The 19,868-nt window shown below is 52.9% G+C and overlaps 1 protein-coding gene across 1 annotated transcript in view; it reads right to left on the reverse strand.

Annotated features, from left to right (window-relative positions):
* The window catches only part of SGPL1 (sphingosine-1-phosphate lyase 1), a 61,915-nt gene that overhangs the window by 8,118 nt on the left and 33,929 nt on the right, over window positions 1-19,868 (reverse strand). The window contains exons 5-7 of the mRNA XM_054174679.1: window positions 18,944-19,023; window positions 17,061-17,189; window positions 259-347 (exon numbers count right to left, since the gene is read on the reverse strand). Of these exons, the coding sequence (XP_054030654.1) occupies window positions 259-347; window positions 17,061-17,189; window positions 18,944-19,023 (298 nt within the window). The remainder of the gene's footprint in view (window positions 1-258; window positions 348-17,060; window positions 17,190-18,943; window positions 19,024-19,868) is intronic.

A 19,868-nucleotide genomic window follows, 5' to 3' on the forward strand; every position in this document is an offset into this window, starting at 1 on the left:
CCTTTATAGAGCTCAGCTTAGTATCATCTGCAAAGTTGCTGAGGGTTTCCTCAATCTCCCTGTCTGCATCACTGGTGATGACATTGAACAGCACTCGTCCCAACACAGACCCTTGAGGGACACCACATGTCAGCCATCTCTGTCTGGACATCTGGAAGTGAAGGATTTTTGAGGCCTAGCAGCCACCTAACAGCTCAGAGGAAGAGTAAATCCCAGAAAGGCCCAAAGCAAGAAGCAAGCCATGGAGGCATCACTCACATTTCTGGCTGCTTGATGCCCCTCTCATAAGCCAGGTCTCGGTAGGCCTTGCAGGCCATCAGGATGCTCTCAGTCCCTCCAGATGTCATCTGTCATGAGAAAAAAGAAGCAAAGAAGAGAAACAACTCATGCACATGGAGGTTGCCAAAGAGAAAGGGATGCTGCCACAGCACCTCTGCCCAGGCAGGCTTCAGGGGCAAGAGATGCACAGGACAGCTCAGGGTTTGAAGGGCAGCAGAAGCCACTGAACAGTTCCAGAGATGATTGTGCTATTCAGCTTCAAAGTGTGTATTCTGAATCAGAGAATCACTTGAGGGGGAAAAGACCTTTAAGGTCATCCAGTCCAACCCTTCTCTACCTCTCCCAAGCCTGGTGCTAAACCCATGGCCCTCAGCACCACATCTCTGCATCTTATAAACACCTCCAAGGACGAGGATTCAACCACCTCCCCTGGCAGCCTGTTTCAGGGTCTGCTTCAGTGAACACCTCTCTTGTAATAGTCAACCTAAATCTCCTCTGGTGCAACTTGAGGCCATTTCCCCTTGTCACACCGTTTTTCACTAAGGAGTAGAGAGCAACCCCCGCCTCACTCCAACCTCCTTTCAGGCAGTTGCAGAACGCCAGCAGGTCTCCCCTCGGCCTCCTTTCCTCCAGACTAAACAACCCCAGCTCCCCCAGCTGCTCCTCACCAGCCCTGTTCCTTAGAGCCTTCACCTGCTTCCTTGTTCTTTTCTGGACACACTCCAGCACCTCAATGTCCTTCTTGGAGTGAAGGCTCCAAAAGTCAACCCACACCCCCCAGGTGTGGCCTCAGTCTGAGTCCAGGGGCACAATCCCTGCCCTAGTCCAGCTGCCCACGCTGCTGCTGATCCAGGCCAGCCCAGGCACACACTGACCCTGCTACTTATTGATAGAATCACTGAAAGGCTTAGGTTGGAAGGGACCTCAGAGATCATCTACTCCAACCTCCCTGCCATGCCTCTCAACTAGACTTGGCTGCTCAAGGCCTCATCCAATCTGGCCTTAAACACCTCCAGGGAGGAGGCATCCACAACCACTCTGGGCAACCTGTTCCAGAACCTCACCAGCTTCATACTGGAGAACTTCTTCCCAATATCCAGTCTAAACCGACTCTCCATCAGCTTCAAATCACTCCCCCTTGTCCTGTCACTAGAAACCCTTATGAGAGGTCCCTTCCAGCCTGTAGGCTTCCTTCAGGTATGGGAAAGCAGCTCTAAGATCCCCCTTTCGGTCTCTTCTCCAGGTCCCTCAGCCTGTCCTCATAGCAGGGGTGCTCCAGCCCTTGGATCATCCTTGTGGCCCTCCTCTGGCCTCAGTCCAACATCTCTGTGCCCTCCTCATGCTGAGGGCACCAGACCTGGAGGCAGTATTCAAGGCCAGGCCTCACAAGAGCAGAGCAAAGGGGAAGATTCACCTCTGTTGAGCTGTTGGTCACACTCCTCTTAATGCAGCCTGCTCTCAACTCACAAGGCTGACAAGAGGTGAGAATCCAGGAGGCTGCTGGGCTGGCAAACTCAACTGTGCCCCACACAGCTCCTAGGAGCTCCTGAGCCCTGCAGTACCAGGGGTTATGGATCTGGGTTACAGATTCATTGTGCCACTGACACGGAAACAACAAAGCTGCTTCTGCCTTAAGTCAACTCAGGTCCAGCAGAGTTTATTAGGCCTGGAGTGATGCCAGGCTGAGGCAAGGAGCCAGCTCCAGGTTGGCACTGCTTCTGAGCTACAAAGCCTTTCCAGAACCTGGAACACTGAAGAGAGCAGAACTCTCCCTCACATTCTCTTTGCAGTGGCCAGCCTAGCTCTGGGTCAACACCAGGTCAGAGCTAGCAAGTTCTCAAAGACCCAAAGGGCTTTCACAGCAGGAGGCATTCCTGCATTACTCTCCCCCAGCAAGTCTTTTGGCACCCAACACAACCCACTCCCAGTGCTGTGCCAGCTCTCTTCACCCTGACCACAGCAGAACACCAGGGGTTGCACCAGGAGCACCCCTGCTATGAGGATAGGCTGAGGGAGCTGGGGTTGTTCAGCCTGGAGGAGAGAAGGCTCCAAGGGGACCCTAGAGCTGCCTTCCAATACCTAAAAGGGAGCCTACAGGAAGGCTCCAGAAGAACTTTTCCTAAGGGTGTCTAGAGACAGAATAAAGAGGAATGTTTTTAATCTGAGGGAGAGTAGGTTTAGACTGGATGTTAGGAAGAAGTTCTTCAGCACAAGGCTGGTGAGACTCTGGAATGGGTTACCCAAGGAGGTTGTGGATGTCCCCTCCCTGGAGGTGTTCAAGGCCAGGCTGGATGAGGTCTTTGGCAACCAAACCTAGTTCAGAGGTGGTCCTGCCCACGGCAGGGAGGTTGGAGCAGGTGGTATCTGAGGTCCCTTCCAACCTAAGCCATTCTCTGAAGGGACTCACACAAGCTGCTTGCTCAAGTTTACTATGGCACAGAGCAACTGACAAGCTGCAGGCAAAAGAGCAAATCAAACCCCTCACTGGCAGGAAATTCCTCAGGTGGGAGGATTGCCTGCTGTTGGCCTTCCTTTGTGAGTCCTGACATGCAGAGGATGGGAAAATGTGGGCACAAAGCTTGCAGAGCAGAACTATAACCTAATCAAATGTGAATTTTGGGTTGGGACAATCCCAGGCACTGATACAGGCTGGGCAGGGACTGGCTTGAGAGCAGCCCTGGAGGAAAGGCCTTGGGGGTGCTGGGGGAGGAGAAGCTCAGCAGGAGCCAGCAGGGAGCACTTGCAGCCCAGAGAGCCAAGCAGAGCCTGGGCTGCAGTATGAGACACATAGCCAGCAGGGCAGGGAGGGGATTCTGCCCCTCTGCTGAGACCCCACCTGGAGTACTGTGTCCAGTTCTGGAGCCCCTATTACAGGAAGGATCTGGAGGGGCTGGAAGGTGTCCAGAGCAGGGCCATGAGGATGAGCAGAGGGCTGGAGCTGCTCTGCTATGAGGACAGACTGAGGGAGTTGGGGCTGTTCAGTCTGGAGAGGAGAAGGCTCTGAGGAGACCTTCTTGTGGCCTTCCAGGATCTGAAGGGGGCTACAGGAAAGCTGGGGAGGGACTTTTGAGGGTGTCAGGGAGGGATAGGACTGGGGGGGATGGAGCAAAACTAGAAGTGGGGAGATTCAGATTGGAGGTGAGGAAGAAGTTGTTCCCCATGAGGGCGGTGAGAGCCTGGCACAGGCTGCCCAGGGAGGTGGTGGCAGCCTCCTGCCTGGAGGTGTTTGCAGCCAGGCTGGATGTGGCTGTGAGCAACCTGCTGTGGTGTGAGGTGTCCCTGCCCATGGCAGGGGTTGGGACTGGCTGAGCCTTGAGCTCCCTTCGAACCCTGACAGTTCTACGATTCTAAGTTGGTTTTACAAGCAGCATGCAGGACTGATTGTGCTGGGTGGGCTTGAGGATGGAGGTACCAAGCACAAGCATACAGAAGCACAGGTGAAAGAGAGGAACCAAAAGCTTCTTATAGCCCTTCAGGACTGATTTTGAACCTCAGACCTGCTGACCCAACTGCAATTTCCCCTTTTAACCTCTTCCCTCAAAAGAAAAAAATAAATGCTGCTGCTTTAAGTTTGAAGAAGGCAGATTTAGACTGGAGATTAGGAAGAAATTCTTTACAGTGAGGTGGTGAGACACTGCCACAGGTTGTGGATGCCCCCTGCCTGAAGGTGTTCAAGGCCAGGCTGGATGAGGCTTTAAGCAACCTGATCTAGTGGGAGATGAATAGAATATAACAGAATAGAACCGAACAGAACCAAACCAAACAGAACAGAACAGAACCAGGTTGGAAAAGACCTTTGAGATCATCCAGTCCAACCTATCACCCAGCACCATCTGATCAACTCAACCATGGCACCAAGCACCCCATCCAGGCTCTTCCTAAACACCTCCAGGGATGGGGACTCCACCACCTCCCTGGGCAGCACATCCCAAGGGCCAATCTCTCTTGCTGGGAAGAACTTCTTCCTAACATCCAGCCTGAACCTCCCCTGGCACAGCTTGAGACTGTGTCCTCTTGTTCTGGTGCTGGCTGCCTGGGAGAAGAGACCAACTCCCACCTGGCTACAACCTCCCTGCAGGGAGTTGCAGAGAGCAAGAAGGTCTCCCCTGAGCCTCCTCTTCTCCAGGCTAAGCAACCCCAGCTCCCTCAGCCTCTCCTCACAGGGCTGTGCTCCAGACCCCTCCCCAGCTTTGTTGCCCTTCTCTGGACACCTTCCCGCAGCTCAACCTCTTTCCTAACCTGAGGGCCACAGAACTGGACACAGGACTCAAGGTGTGGCCTAATCAGGGGCAGAATGACCTCCCTGCTCCTGCTGGCCACACTGTTCCTGATGCAGGCCAGGATGCCATTGGCCCTCTTGGCCACCTGGGCACACTGCAGGCTCATGTTCAGCTGCTGTCAACCAGCACCCCCAGGTCCCTCTCTGCCTGGCTGCTCTCAGCCACTCTGACCCCAGCCTGTAGCTCTGCCTGGGGTTGCTGTGGCCAATGTGTAGAACCTGGCACTTGGATGTGTTCAATCTCCTGCCCTTGGACTCTGCCCATCTGCCCAGCCTGTCCAGGTCCCTCTGCAGAGCTTCTCTACCCTCTAACAGATCAAATCCTGCCCCCAGCTTGGTATCATCTGCAAACTTACTGCTGATGGAGTCAATGCCCTCCTCCAGATCATCAATAAAGATACTGAACAGGCTGGGGCCCAGCACTGATCCCTGGGGCACACCACTGGTGCCTGGCTGCCAGCTGGCTGTGGCACTATTCACCACCACCCTCTGGGCTTGGCCCTCCAGCCAGTTCCTTCCTGCCCAGGGCAGGGGGGTTTGGGACTGGATGATCTTTAAGGTCCCTTCCAACCCAAACCATTCAATGGATCTATGAACATAAAATGGATGCAGTCACATTTGCATGACTCAAGACACAGAATGGGTTTGGGTTGGAAAGGACCACCTGCTACCCTGGGTTCTCTTCTGGTTCCTTCTCAGCTGCCACAGTTGCCAAGCCTTCAAATGCAAAGAAGTGTGACCACATGACAATAGCTCAACATCAAAGTTCAGAGATAAGGAACAAAGTTCACAGTGAAATGAACCCAGCCTGCTGCATTTGTTCCTCACCTGATCCAAGCTGGCAGCAGGCTGCCACCACAGGCAGTGTGGAAGAGACTGTCCCACCAGAGAAAAGTTCTGCTGTTGCAGTGGTTTAAAAACAACAGCTGTGGCAGATGAACTCTAACAGAGCCTCAGACTGGAGTAAGAAATGCTTGCATTGACTATGGAGCTCCTAGATGGCAGCAGGAACAGTGTCCTAAGTGTTGTTGAGGGTTGTGTCATTAGAGCACACAGTCTCAAGCTGTGCCAGGGGAGGTTCAGGCTGGAGGTGAGGAGAAAGTTCTTCCCAGCAAGAGAGATTGGCCATTGGGATGTGCTGCCCAGGGAGGTGGTGGAGTCCCCATCCCTGGAGGTGTTTAGGAAGAGCCTGGATGGGGTGCTTGGTGCCATGGTTGAGTTGATCAGATGGTGCTGGGGGATAGGTTGGACTGGATGATCTCAGAGGTCTCTTCCAACCTGGTTAATTCTACTCTATCAACTCTTCAACCCTTCTTATGGAAAGGGCTGGGAAGTTGGCATATGTGACCTCTGGGGACAAAAAAATTAAGCTGGTGGAACATGGGTTGTCTTCCTCCTGCTGGCTGGGAGAAGAGGAATGGGATTAGTGCAGACTTGCCAGCCAGCAATCACTGTTGATGGTACTGCAGTGAAAACTTTGCCAGGAGTGATCTGTGGACCTTGGGATTCACGTTCCTGAACACCAGGCACTTTGTGCCACCAGCCCTGCTCCTTCTTAAGCAAGGAAATTCTACTCTCATCTAGATCACGTGCTGTTCAAAGAGCAGCCTCTGCACAGCCTTATTTCCACCAAAACACCAACATCTTGCCCTTCCAGATGACAAACCCCACCCCTGGAGCTATTCAAGGTCAGGCTCAACAAGGCTCTGAGCAACCTGATCTAGTGGAGGATGTCCCTGCTGATTGCAGGGGGGTTGGACTGGATGATTTTTGGAGGTCCCTTCCAACCTAAACCATTCTATGGCTCTATGAAACCATTATTCATGGAATCATTGAATGGCTTAGGTTGGAAGAGACCTCAGAGATCATCCACTTCAACCTCCCTGCCATGGGCAGGGATGCCTCTCAACTAGGCTTGGCTGCTCAATACCTCATCCAATCTGACCTCAAGGGAGGGGGATCCACAGACACCCTGGGCAACCTATTCCAGAGTCTCACCACCCTCCTACTGCAGAACTTCTTCTTAAGATCCAGGCCAAACCTACTCTCTCTCAGCTTAAAATCATTGCCCCTTGCCCTGGTTTATCACCTGCACACAAAGACAGAGCCACACTTGAGTTTGGGCAGCTGAGAGCCAACACTTCTCAGCAGCTGCTCGGACACAGGTTAAAGGACAGCATCCAGAACCTCCTCCCAAGTCTGGCATGCAGATGAACCACCCAAGAAGCTCACTCAGGCTGCTGAAAAACCACCCAAAAAGCTGAATTTCAGCCAGCTCAGCTTCCTAAACAGGTCCAGCTGAGGGCACATCACTACCCGAGGTGAAGCTCCACCACGGCAGCCTGCCAGGACAGTTCAGCCTGCAGCAGCTACACCAGCACAAACCCCTCGGGGCAGGCAGTTTACAGCTGCAGAGGGAGCCTGCTCCTTCGACAAGAGGCTTTGTCAGCTCAGCTATCACCAGAGCCAACTCTGCTCTGCTGCAGCCAGGGCTCGAATCACTGTCACAGGACACAGCTTCCCCGTGGCAGGCCGGCAGCCGGCCAGGGCACGGTGATTCAGCAGCTGCCAGCGGCTCCGAGCGCAGATGAGAAGAGGCTCAAGTGATGCCATGGGGAAAAGGGGCTGGAAAACAGGAGTGGTTTTCAGCAGCTCTCCAGTCCCACACTACCTTCCAAAGCCAGGCAAAGAAGGTGGAAAACGGCAGGCAAACAGCCTGGGGAGGGTGGTGGTTCTTGATTTGCTTCTTGTATTCAGAACGGGATGGGAGAGGAGAAAGCACAGGGGGGGAAAATACCCCTCCTGCTTTCCAGACTCAATATATGCCTTTGGTTGACCCCTCCATCCAAATTCCACTGCTCTGGAAGCTCAGCCTGGGGGTCCTGGTGGACAGAAGGATGGATCATGAGCCAGCACTGTGCCCTTGTGGCCAAGAAGGCCAATGGCATCCTGGGGTGGATTAGAAGGGCTATGGTTAGCAGGTCAAGAGAGGTTCTCCTCCCCCTCTACTCCGTCCTGATGAGGCTGCATCTGGAATATTGTGTCCAGTTCTGGGCCCCTCAGTTCAAGGAGAACAGATGCACAGTCTGGGTGGGGAAGAGAGAATGCTCCAGGCCTAGGGAAGAGTGGCTGGAAAGCTACTCAGCAGAGAAAGACCTGAGGGTGTTGAACAACATCCAGGTGAATATGAGCCAGCATCTGTCCAGGTGGCCAAGATGGCCAGCAGTGTTCTGGCATGGATCACCAACAGTGTGGCCAGCAGGGCCAGGACAGTGATCATCTACCTGCATTTGGCACTGGTGAGGCTGCACCTTGCATACTGGGTTCAGTTTTGGGCCCCTCTCTACAAGAAGGACACTGAGGTGATGGAGCAGGCCCAGAGAAGGGCAACAAAGCTGGGCAAGGGTCTAGAGAACAGGGCTGGTGAGCAGCAGCTGAGGGAGCTGGAGGTGTTTAGCCTGGAGAAGAGAAGGCTGAGGGGAGACCTCATTGCTCTCTACACCTCCCTGAAAGAAGGCTGGAGCCAGGTGAGGGCTGGTTTGGTCTCTTCTCTCTAGTAACAAACTATAGAACAAGTGGAAATGGCCTCAAGTTGTGCCAGGGTAGGGGCCGAGGTTGGATGTTACAGGAAACTTTCTCACTGCAAGGGTTCTCAGACCCTGGAACAGGCTTCCCAGGGAGGTGGATGAATCCCCATCTATGGAGGTGTTTAAAAGGCACAGAGATGTGGTGCTGAGGGACACCAGACTTGAAAGGCTTAGGGAATGGTTGGATTGGATGATCTTGAAAGGTCTGTTCCAACCAAAACGATTCTGTAAGATGCTTTTGACAGAAGGCTCAAGTCTGCACCTGCTGATTCTGCCTCCCCTCTCCCATCCTGAGCGGCAGAGCACTCATGGAGAGGCTGACACCAAATACACAAGTGTGCACATCCCCCACCCCCACCATGCATTTTCCCCTGCTCTTCAAGGCTGCCCCAGAACAAGAGGACACAGTCTCAAGCTGCACCAGGGGAGGTTTAGGCTGGGTGTTAGGAAGAAGTTCTTCCCAGCAAGAGAGATTGGCCCTTGGGATGTTGTTGCAGTTTGAGCTGGGTGCCCCCTGGTGTGTTCACTTCCTGTGTCCAGAAGTCCAGCCCAGAGGGGTGGACACAGGACATTGTGTGTATTTCCTACCATGATTCTTCACACCACTCTCAGACCCAGTGCAGGGTCTGGCACTCTCTCTTTTCTTCCTCCTCTGCCAGCTGGTACCTGGGGGAGATGTCTGCTGGCTTTGGGCCTGGCTAGGCCCTAGGCCACAGGGGATGGGCAGGCTCAGGCCTGGCCAGCTGAGACTAGCCCAGCAGAGGGAGGGGGAAGAAGGAGCCCTGGGGGTCTCAGGTGTACCCTCAGGTGGGAATGGGATGGCTCTGGGTTTGCTTTGGGATCTTCCTTTGTCACTGTGCTTTTGTTTGTTTTCTGTAACATTCACTGCTTTCTATTTAAACTTTCCTCACTTCTGCAATCCGTTTGTCTGAGTGTTCCTTCCTGCCTGTAGTGGGGGGAGGGAGCTGCCTCAACCCAGCACACTCTTGGTAGCAGAGGATGGTTATGGTGGGGAGGGTGTCTGCCTCCAACCCACCACAGATGTGCTGCCTAGGGAGGTGGTGGAGTCCCCATCCCTGGAGGTGTTTAGGAGGAGACTGGATGGGGTGCTTGGTGCCATGGTTTAGTTGATTGGAGGGTGGTGGGTGATAGGTTGGACGCTATGATCTCAAAGGTCTTTTCCAACTTGGTTAATTCTATTCTATTCTACAACTTTGGAGGTGTTCAAAGCCAGGCTGGATGGGGCCTTGAGCAGCTTGATCTAGTGGGAGGTGCCTAGGCCAGTGGCAGGGGTTTGGAACTAGATGATCTTTCAGGTCCTTCTAAACCAGCCCATTCTATGGTTTGCTTGAGTGGTTTTGCTCCCATCTGATAAAGTCTGTGTAGACTTCTCTGCAGGGAAAGGAATCACTTCTGTAGTTACAGAATTAATCACAGAATGTTAGGGGCTGGAAGGGACCTTGAGAGATCACCCAGACCAACCCCCTGGGCAGCCAGAGCAGGGTCACCCAGAGCAGGTCACACAGGAGCACAGCCAGGTGGGTTTTGAGTTTCTCCAGAGAGGGAGATTCCACAACCCCCCTGGGCAGCCTGCTCCAGGGCTCTGTCACCCCCACAGGGAAAAAAAAATGTTTCCTCATTTTTCCATGGAACTTCCTCTGCCTCAGCTTCCACCAGTCTATTCTATTCTTCAAGTTCAAAAACCACTCTAAAAGTGCTGACTTCCCCCCAAGTTCAAGGGGAAATCCACCAAGCCAAACCTTGTGACCAGGCATATGCAGAGATCAGACAAGAACAAGCTCCCTCTCACCCCTCCTCCAGGCACTGAGCTCCATTAGTCCTTCCTAAGCACTGCAGGAAGGTGATTGAGAATCTCTTAGGAGCCCCAAAAAATCACTCCTTCCTGGCTCTTTGTTCTTGCCTGCCATGATGACAAGAACAGAAAGCAGTAACTGGGGAGGAAGAGGCAGCATCCCATCCACTGCTGAAAAATTATGGCTTTTACAAGTGCTTAAAAACCTGGGAGCCTCTCTTGGTGCAACCTAAGGCAAGAGTTATGCCTGCACCCCCCAAGGGCACTGGTAGTGGGTTTATGCCCATGCTTAAAGGCAGGAGAATTACAGCCCCCATGCCCAAGATAAAAGCAGCTCCTGCAAATAATGTGAGCTTGCTCTCATCTGCTTTAGCATTCAAGAGCCTAAAGAGACATCTCTGATTTGAGAAGCACAGCCAGCAGGGTGAGGGAGGTGATTCTGCCCCTCTACTCAGCTCTGGTGAGACCCCACCTGGAGTACTGCATCCAGTTCTGGAGAAGGATCTGGAGGAGCTGGAACGTGTCCAGAGCAGGGCCATGAGGAGGAGCAGAGGTCTGGAGCTGCTCTGCTATGGAGACAGACTGAGAGAGCTGGGGCTGTTCAGTCTGGAGAGGAGAAGGCTCTGAGGAGACCTAATTGTGGCCTTGCAGTATCTGCAGGGGGCTACAAGACAGCTGGGGAGGGACTTCTGAGGGTGTCAGGGAGTGATAGGACTTGGGGGGATGAAGCAAAACTAGAAGTGGGGAGATTGAGATTGGCTGTGAGGAAGAAGTTGTTCCCCAGGAGGGTGGTGAGAGCCTGGCACAGGCTGCCCAGGGAGGTGGTGGCAGCCTCCTGCCTGGAGGTGTTTGCAGCCAGGCTGGAGGTGGCTGTGAGCAACCTGCTGTGGTGTGAGGTGTCCCTGCCCATGGCAGGGGGTTGGAGCTGGCTGAGCCTTGAGGTCCCTTCCAGCCTTGACAATTCTATGATTTCTTAAAATACACTGAGAACCTTCAAAGGGGAAGCAAAAAGACTGCCCCAGAGATCCTGCTTGGGAAGATGTCCACAGAACACAGGGCAGGGATTCCCCAGGGCTTTCAGCAGCCCTGGGGACAGCACAACTGTGTCACTGTGCTGATGTTCCCAGACTGGGCAGAAGAGGGTCAGCCCCAAAAGGTGCTGGTTTGTCACTTGTCATGGGAATCAGAGCACAGAGGAAGTGAAACTGCCTCAGAGAAGCACAGGCAGAAGCTTTTGGGTTTTTTCCATGCAGCACAGCCACAGATCCCAGCATAGGAGGGGTTGGGAGGGCCCTCTGGATATCATCCAGTCCAAACTCCCTGCCAGAGCTGGGTCACCCACAGCAGCTTGCCCAGGGTCACAATATCCAGTTGGCTTTGGAATCTCTCCAGAGCAGGAGACTCCACAACCTCTCTGGGCAGCCTGCTCCAGGGCTCCTGCGCCCTCACACCAAAGCAGCTTTTCTTCCTGCTTAGATAGAACCTCCTGGGCTCCAGTTTGTGCCTGCTGCCCCTTGTCCTGTCACTGAGAAGAGTCTGGCTCTATTCTCTTGCACCCCACCCTTTAGCTATTGATCAGATCCCCTCTGGGTCTGCTCTTCTCCAGGCTCAACAGCCCCAGGGCTCTCTCAGCCTTTCCTCCTCACAGAGGTACTCCAGGCCCCTCAGCATCTTTTTAGCCTCTGCTGGACTTTCTGCAGTACTTTCCTGTCTCTTGAACTAGGGAGCCCAGAACTGGAGCCAGCACTCCAGATGTGGCCTCCCTAGGGCAGAGTACCTCCCCTGGCCTGTTGCCCATGCTCTCCTTCATGCACCCCTGGATCCCTTTGGCCTTCTTGGCCATTGCTGGCTCATGGTGAGCTTCTTGTCCACCAGCACTGCCAGGCCCTTCCCTCCAGAGCTGTTTTCCAGCAGGTCACCTCCTAACCTGTGCTGCTGCAGGACCCTACACTTGCCCTTGTAGAATTTCAGGAGGCACAGACACTTCAGAAAATCCAACAAGCTCCATCTAGCCTTCAGGGACCATCAGCAGGCACCTAGCAAAGTGGCCAAGCAATCACAGCTGCTTAAGTCAGGTTGGTAAATCCCGTGGGTAGGGACCTGTCACAGTGCTGCTCAGAGCTGACAAGGGCCAAATGGCTGACAAGGGCCAAAAGCCAGCAGCACCTCCTGAAAGATCAATGTAAAGATCTTTTTAAGTGTCTCTGTAGCTGTCCAAGCCTCCAGAAACAATTGTGCAACATTCATTCTGGTTTGGAGAGAAGAACCTCAGAGGAGCCTTTGAGCCCATCCACTTCAAGAGCAATGAGACCTCTGTGGATCCACCCACAGCTCTCCAGCACTGGTTAGCAGCTTTGCCCCTCCTGACTGGGAAATGCTCAGTGGAGGAGGAGAAGTCCACCAGAGAGAGAGAGACACATGTTTGGACAACATAATGACAGGGATGCAATTAATCTTCCTGTTTGTGGCCAATCTGCTTTTCCCAGCCCTCCCTCTCACTGTGACAGTTCAACCAGCTAAACCCTGCCTTCCACAGCTGGCTGCAAGCTTCCCCATTTTATAGGATCACAGAATCACTAAGATTGGAAAAGACCTCAAAGGTAAGAGTCCAACCATCAACCCAGCACTGCCAAGTGACTTCTAAACCCTGCCCCCAAGCATAACAAGAGAGTGGTGAAGCCCTGGAACGGGTTGTCCAGGGAGGTGGTTGGGGCTCTGTCCCTGGAAGTGTTTAAGCCCAGGCTGGATGAGGCTCTGGGCAGCCTGATCTAGTGTGGGGTGTCCCTGCCCATGGCAGGGGGGTTGGAACTAGGTGATCCTTGTGGTTCCTTCCAACCCTGACTGATACTGTGATACTATGATAACATCTCCATGGTTTCTGAATGCTTTCAGGGATGGGGACTGCACCACTGCCCTGGGCAGCCTGGACTGTGGCTCAACCAATCTTTCAGAGAAACCATTTTTCCAGATGTCCAACCTGAACCTCCCCTGGCACAACTTGGGGCCATTTCCTCTCATCCCACCCCTTGTAACCTGGGAGAAGAGACCAATCCCCACCTTGCTACAGCCCCCTTTCAGGGAGTGGTAGAGTGAAAAGCTTTGCCCTCAGCCTCCTCTTCCCCAGACTAAACAACCCCAAGTCCCTCAGCTGCTCCTCACCAGCCCTGTTCTCCAGACCCTTTCCATCTTTGCTGCCCTTCTCTGGAGTCCCTCCAGCACCTCTATGCCCTTCCTGGAACGAAGGGCCCCAAACTGAACCCAATATGCAAGGTGCAGCCACACCAGTGCCAAATGGCCTCCTGAGCTGGCAGATGGAGGCAGGGAGCAGCATAGTTCCCCTGTGATCCAGGAGAAAATAGTTAGAGCTCTCCTCAGCCTCTTGGATCCCCACAAGTCCATGGGACTGGATGGGATCCATCCTAGGGTGTGGAGAGAGCTGGCAGATGAGCTGCCAAGCCACTCTCCATTTTTCAGCAGTCCTGGCTCACTGGAGAGGTCCCAGAAGCCTGGAAGCTGCCAGCATGGTGCCCATCCACAAGCAGGGCTGGTTGGATGAGCCAGGGAATTCCAGGCCTGTCAGCCTGACCTCAGTGCCAGGCAAGATCATGGAACAGGTCATCCTGAGTGCAGGGAGGTCATTCTGTCCTGTACTCACCACTGCTTAGGCCACACCTTGAGTCCTGTGTCCAGTTCTGGGCCCCTCAGTTTAAGAAGGACATTGAGACTCTTGAAGGTGTCCAGAGAAGGGCAACAAAGCTGGGGAGGGGTCTGGAGCACAGCCCTGTGAGGAGAGGCTGAGGGAGCTGGGGTTGCTTAGCCTGCAGGAGACTCAGGGGAGACCTTCTTGCTCTCTGCAACTCCCTGAAGGGAGGCTGTAGCCAGGTGAGGGTTGGTCTCTTCTCCCAGGCAGCCAGCACCAGAACAAGAGGACACAGTCTCAAGCTGTGCCAGGGGAGGTTTAGGCTGGATGATAGGAAGAAATTCTTCATAGAAAGAGAGATTGGCCATTGGGATGTGCTGCCCAGGGAGGTGGTGGAGTCCCCATCCCTGGAGGTGTTTAGGAAGAGCCTGGATGGGGTGCTTGGTGCCATGGTTGAGTTGATCAGATGGTGCTGGGTGATAGGTTGGACTGGATGATCTCAAAGCTCTCTTCCAACCTGGTTAATTCTATTCTAAATCAGGGGCAATGATCACTGCCCTGGCCCTGCTGGCCACACTACTGGTGATCCAGGCCAGGATGCTGGTGGCCTACTTAACCACCTGGGCACATGCTGGCTCATATTCAGCTAGCTGTCAACCAACAGCCCTAGGTCCTTTTTCATCCAGCCACTCTTCCCCAAGCCTAGAGAACTGCAGGAGGCTCCTTGCATTGCTTCTGGTGGAGTCTTAGCTGTAGCTCTGTGGCACAACCATCAGAAGGGAGGAGAAGCCAGAGGGATAAGCAGAATTGCCCAGAGAAAACATCTGTGGAAGCTTCACACTGGCTGTGATCACTCTCATTGGTTTGGAGCAGCACTCTGAACTTCTCCTCTTAGGCAACCCCAGGTTTACATTTCAGTGCAAGAGCACAGGGGCCAAGGCTGAAGCTTTTACGACACAGGCTTTGCACAACAAAACCTGAACAAAGGCATCACAGGCAAGCCAGGATCTCCAAGCAGGTTGGATCTGGTGATCTTTGAGGTCTTTTCCAACCTTATTGATTCTATGATTCTAAGTGTCACAGAGCTATCAAGTGACATCTCAGCAGCTGGTGAAGAGGAGTATCAACAACTTCAGGCCCAGCCTCTTCCCCACCCCAGGGATGATCTCAGCACTGCAAGCCAGGAAGGAGACGAGGTTAAAGGGGTTTTGTAACCCAAGAGAGGCAGGTTCCTTCCCTAAGCCTGAAGGTGGCATAAGGAGTAGAGTCTGGAGAAGGCAAGTCAGGTCAGGTCACAGGATACAAGATCCAAAGGCAATCACTTCACCTCTCCTACAAGGACAGGCTGAGGGAGCTGGGGTTGTTCAGCTTGGAGAACAAAAGCTACCAGGGAGACCTAATAGCAGCCTGCCAGGACCTGCAGGGGACTACAAGAAGGCTGCAGAGGGACTGCTTACAAAGGCCTGCAGTGACAGGGCAAGGGGCTATGGTTTGGAATTAGAGAAGATTTAGATTGGATGTTAGGAACAAGTTCTGCACCATGAGGGTGATGGAACACTGGAACAGGTTGCCCAGGGAGGTGCTTGAGGCCCCATCCCTGGAGCTATTCAAGGTCAGGCTCAACAGGGTTCTGAGCAACCTGATCTAGTGGAGGATGTCCCTGCTGACTGCAGGGGGGTTGGACTGGATGGCCTTTGGAGATCCCTTCCAACCCAAACCATTCTATGATTTTTGTACTCCCAGACACTGCACAGTTAAGTTCCATTCTTCAGACTAGTTGAAGTCTGGTCCACACTACACCTACTATAAGACTACTCCATCACCTCCACAACACAATCAAGCCTTCAACTGTCAGATAAAGCCCATTCAAGAGCCATTCAAGGCTGATTGCACTCTTAAGCTTGTTTCAACACTGCCTTCCCACACTGATTGATCTTCAACTGTTGCTGGCCTTCTCCCTACCTAGGAAGTGTACAGCCAGCTACCACTTCACACCCAGCCTCTGAAAGATCTCCTCTGGATTCTTCTCACAAACAGAAAGACTTCATCACTAGGAAGAGGGAAGTGATTCTCCCCCTCCACTCTGCTCTGGTTGAGTCCTCACTTGGAGTACTGCATCCATCTCTGGGGCCCACAACACAAGAAGGGCATAGATCTATTGGAGTGGGTCCATAGGAGGCCACAAAGATGATCAGAGGCCTGGAGAACCTCTCCTGTGGGGACAGGCTGAGAGAGTTGAGAGTGTTCAGCCTGAAGAAGAGAAGGCTCCAGGGAGATCTTAGAGCAGCCTTCCAGTACCTGAAGGGGGCTACAAGAAAGCTGGGGACTTTTTATAAGGGCTTGTAGTGACAGGATGAGGGGGAATGGATTGAAGCTTGAGGAGGGTAGATTTAGACTGGAGATTGGGAAGAAATTCTTTCCAGTGAGGCTGGTGAGACACTGGAAGAGGTTGCTCAGGGAGGTTGTGGATGTCCCCTTCCTGGAGGTGTTCAAGGCCAGGTTGGATGGGGGCTTGAGCAACCTGGTCAGGTGGAAGATGTCTCTGCCCATGGCAGGGGGGTTGGAGTAGATGATCTCTGAGGTCCCTTCCAACCTAAGCCATTCTGTGATTCTCTGAGAAGCCTGGAGAGCCAGCCTTCCAGCTGGACAGATGACAGTCCAAGCCATGCCTGCTTGATCACCAACACTTTGAGCTTCTCTCTGGTGACTAGCCAGCCAGCTGGCCCTGTCCTCATCTCAGCATCCTGGCAGGCTCTCAGCTTTCAAAGATTAAAAGCAATGGGAGCCACTCCAAGTGACACCACTCAGTTCTCCATCCCCCCATTAACAACCAGCCAGGCTATGCTACACTGGTTCTCTTTTCCAACTGCCATCAAGCCTGTGTCACTTGGAAGTGGGAAACCAAGCTGCATTAAGTGGTCCTGTCTAGAGAACTACTTTCCTGAATTGAACTCTCTCTCATAAAGCTTCATCAACAGCAGCAATTAGCAACCATCTTCTGTACAGCTATGTTGGCTTGGCTGGTAGCACAATGAGATTGACCTCAGGCTCAGCTGGAGAGCAGAAGGTGCATTTGCAATTTAACTGCACTGAAAGTCAAGACATACCCAAAATTCCAGCACCTGAAGGGGGCCTACAAGAAGCTTGCAGAGGGACTGTTTACAAGAGCCTGCAGTGACAGGATGAGGGGCAGTGGTTTGAAATGAGAGCAGATTTAGATTGGGTGTTAGGAACAAGTTCTGCACCATGGGGGTGCTGGAACACTGCAACAGGTTGCCCAGGCAGGTGATTGAGGCCTCATTCCTGGAGGTATTCAAGGTGAGGCTCAACAAGGCTGTGAGCAACCTGATCTAGTGGAGGATGTCCCTGATGACTGCAGCAGGTTGGACTGATGACCTTTGGAGGTCCCTTCCAACCCAAACCATTCTGTGTTGTGAGGACACTTGAAGACAGGCTACTTACAGCACCACAAGAGTTGGGGCCTCCGTGGAAGAGCGTGCAGGCAATCCTCACTACTTCTGCTTCCATCTTCCTCAAGCCAGGAAATATATCTGGGTGGAGAGGATTACTCCAGGCAAACTCTTCATACACCTTCAGAAAAGCAAAGGGAGAAAGGTAACCTTGGATTATCAGGGCAGATTTGAGAGCCCACCACGGGCACCACACAAGCAAATCAGGGAGGTTTAGCTGTAACAACACTGCAGCTCTCCTTGGACCTCACTCCTGCTGCAAGCAAATACCACAAGCTGGGAAGCGACGGCTGAGAGCTAAACAAAGGGAAGAAAGAAGAACAAATTGTTTTTTTTTCTGGGGCATTCTGGCCTTTGGAGTCATTTTGTAACACCAGAAGATCTCTTGTTGCAAAGAGGAGTTTAATCATGTAGGCCTCCTGGGGTCCTCTTCACAAGGAGCTATGAAAAGCTGACCAAAAAACTTCTGCTCTGCAGAACCAGCATTGAAAAGTTTCCTCTTCAAGGGGAATGCTGTGAAGCAGCTAGGAAAGCACACATGTCCACCACCCACCCCACAACAAAAAGCAGCTGTGGAAACCTCTGTCTCGTGCTCCTCCTACACTCATGGACTCCCAGGATAAAGCTGGCACAGGCCAGCTCCAGCCTCCTGCAGTCCAGATCAAAAGACAGCTGCAGGCATGTGGGAAGCCACTGAGGAGAATAAAGCAGCACAAACAGAGGGAATGTTTCTGGGACACTCCAAGCTGAGGACCCCCCCTCGAGAGGCTGCTCTGAGCTTTAAGTTTCCCCAGAAGGGGCAATGAGAAAGTCCAAGTGCAGAAGAAAACAGCAACCAGAGCCCATCACAGCTGCTAGAGAAGCTGCTGCCAGGAGCAGGGAGGTCAAGATTTCCCCTTCCAGCAAAAAAACCCAAACCCTCTTGATGTAGATGTTTGGAACCAGAGCTTTGGCTTGTTTGTGTTCCAACCTTCTCAAAGAGAAATGCTCCAGAGGAGGAAACCAGACCCAACAAAGGCACCACTGGAGGAAGGGCAGTGCTGCATTGCTGTAAGATTTGGACCAGGAAGCAACACCAAAAACATTTACAGACTTCTGGTTGTTGGGTTTTTTTCACCTAAACCAAGAGGAATTAAAGTTTTGCTCAGTGAAGCTGTTCCAGCCCAAACCCTTCTCGTAACAGGACAGTCAAGAGTACCTTCACTCCAGCCTGCAGCAAAGACACAGCTGGGGGTGCTTGCTGAAGCTGGTCTATGGCCTCCAAGCCTTTCCTCAGTGTTCAGTTCCCTTAACCAGTATTGGACTCCAAACACAGCAGTTTCATACTCAGAACAGAATCTCCCCTGCTGGGAGCCTGCTCATCCCTCTCTGGCCTCCCCTGCCAGACATCCTCCACTAGATCAGGTTGCTCAGAGCCTTGTTGAGTCTCACCTTGAATATCTCCAGGGATGGGGTCTCACCCACTTCCCTGGGCAACCTGTTCCAGTGTTCCACCACCTTCATGGCGCAGAACTTGTTCCTAACATCCAATCTAAATCTCCTCTAATTTCAAACCACTTCCCCTGCAGGCCTTTGTAATCAGTCGCTCTGCAGCCTTCCTGTAGGCCCCCTTCAGGTACTGGAAGGTCTCCCTGGAGCCTTCTCATGCCCAGCTCCCTCAGCCTGTCCTCGTAGCAGAGGTGCTCCAGCCCCCTGATCACTTTCAAATGCTTTGCTTGCAATTCCTCTTCCACCTGTGCTCACCCTAAGCTCTGTCTTCAGAGTTGGGCAGTCTTGCATTCCAAACCTTGCCTATTTATTCTGAAGGATGCTGGAAGAGTGTTGAAGGGGTTCTGGTGAGGCTGAAGATGCACAGTGAGGCTGCTTGCACTTTACCTTCACTAGGAGATGGGTGAGCTTCTCTTCTCCACTGTACACAGTCCCAGAGACTTTCCCATCCTGCCAGCGTACATCTCCTGCAAGAGAAGAGCACTCTGCTTGCAAAGGCCTCCTCTCTGAAAGCACCAAGAAGGGCCCAGAGAAGGCCCCTCACCAGCTCTGCAGATGAAGATTCAGCTTTGGAGGAGTCACTCAAGAGAAACAATTATGATTTGGCCTGGAGAAAAGGAGAAACAATGGAGATCTCACTCCCTGAAGGCAGGTTGGAGCGAGGTGGGAGCTGCTCTCTTCTCCCAAGCAGCAAGCAGTAAGAAAAGAGGAAAGGGCCTCAAGTTGCACCAGAGGAGGTTTAGGTTGGACAAGAGGAACAACTTCTTCCCTGAAAGCATTGTCAATCCCTGGACCAGGCTGCTCAGGGCAGTGATGGACTCCCCATGCCTTGAGGGATTTAAAAGCAGTTTGGCACATCCTGTAACAAACACTCCAAGAATCATAGAGTCAATAAGGTTGGAAAAAACCTCAAAGATCATCCAGTCCAACCTGTCACCCAACACCTCATAACTACTAGACCATGGCACCAAGTGCCACATCCAGTCCCCTCTGGAACACCTCCAGAGATGGGGACTCCACCACCTCCCTGGGCAGCACATCCCAAGGGCCAATCTCTCTTCCTGGGAAGAGCTTTCTCCTCACCTCCAGCCTAAACCTCCCCTGGCACAGCTTGAGACTGTGTCCTCTTGTTCTGGTCCTGGTTGCCTGGGAGAAGAGACCAGCCCCCACCTGGCTACAACCTCTCTGCAGGGAGTTGGAGAGAGCAACTCTCCAACCTCTCTGCAGGCTACAACCTCTCTGCAGGGAGTTGGAGAGCCTCCTCTTCTGCAGGCTAAGCAACCCCAGCTCCCTCAGCCTCTCCTCCCAGGGC

The sequence above is a fragment of the Dryobates pubescens genome, chromosome 30 (assembly GCF_014839835.1).
Source record: "Dryobates pubescens isolate bDryPub1 chromosome 30, bDryPub1.pri, whole genome shotgun sequence".
NCBI lineage: Eukaryota > Metazoa > Chordata > Aves > Piciformes > Picidae > Dryobates > Dryobates pubescens.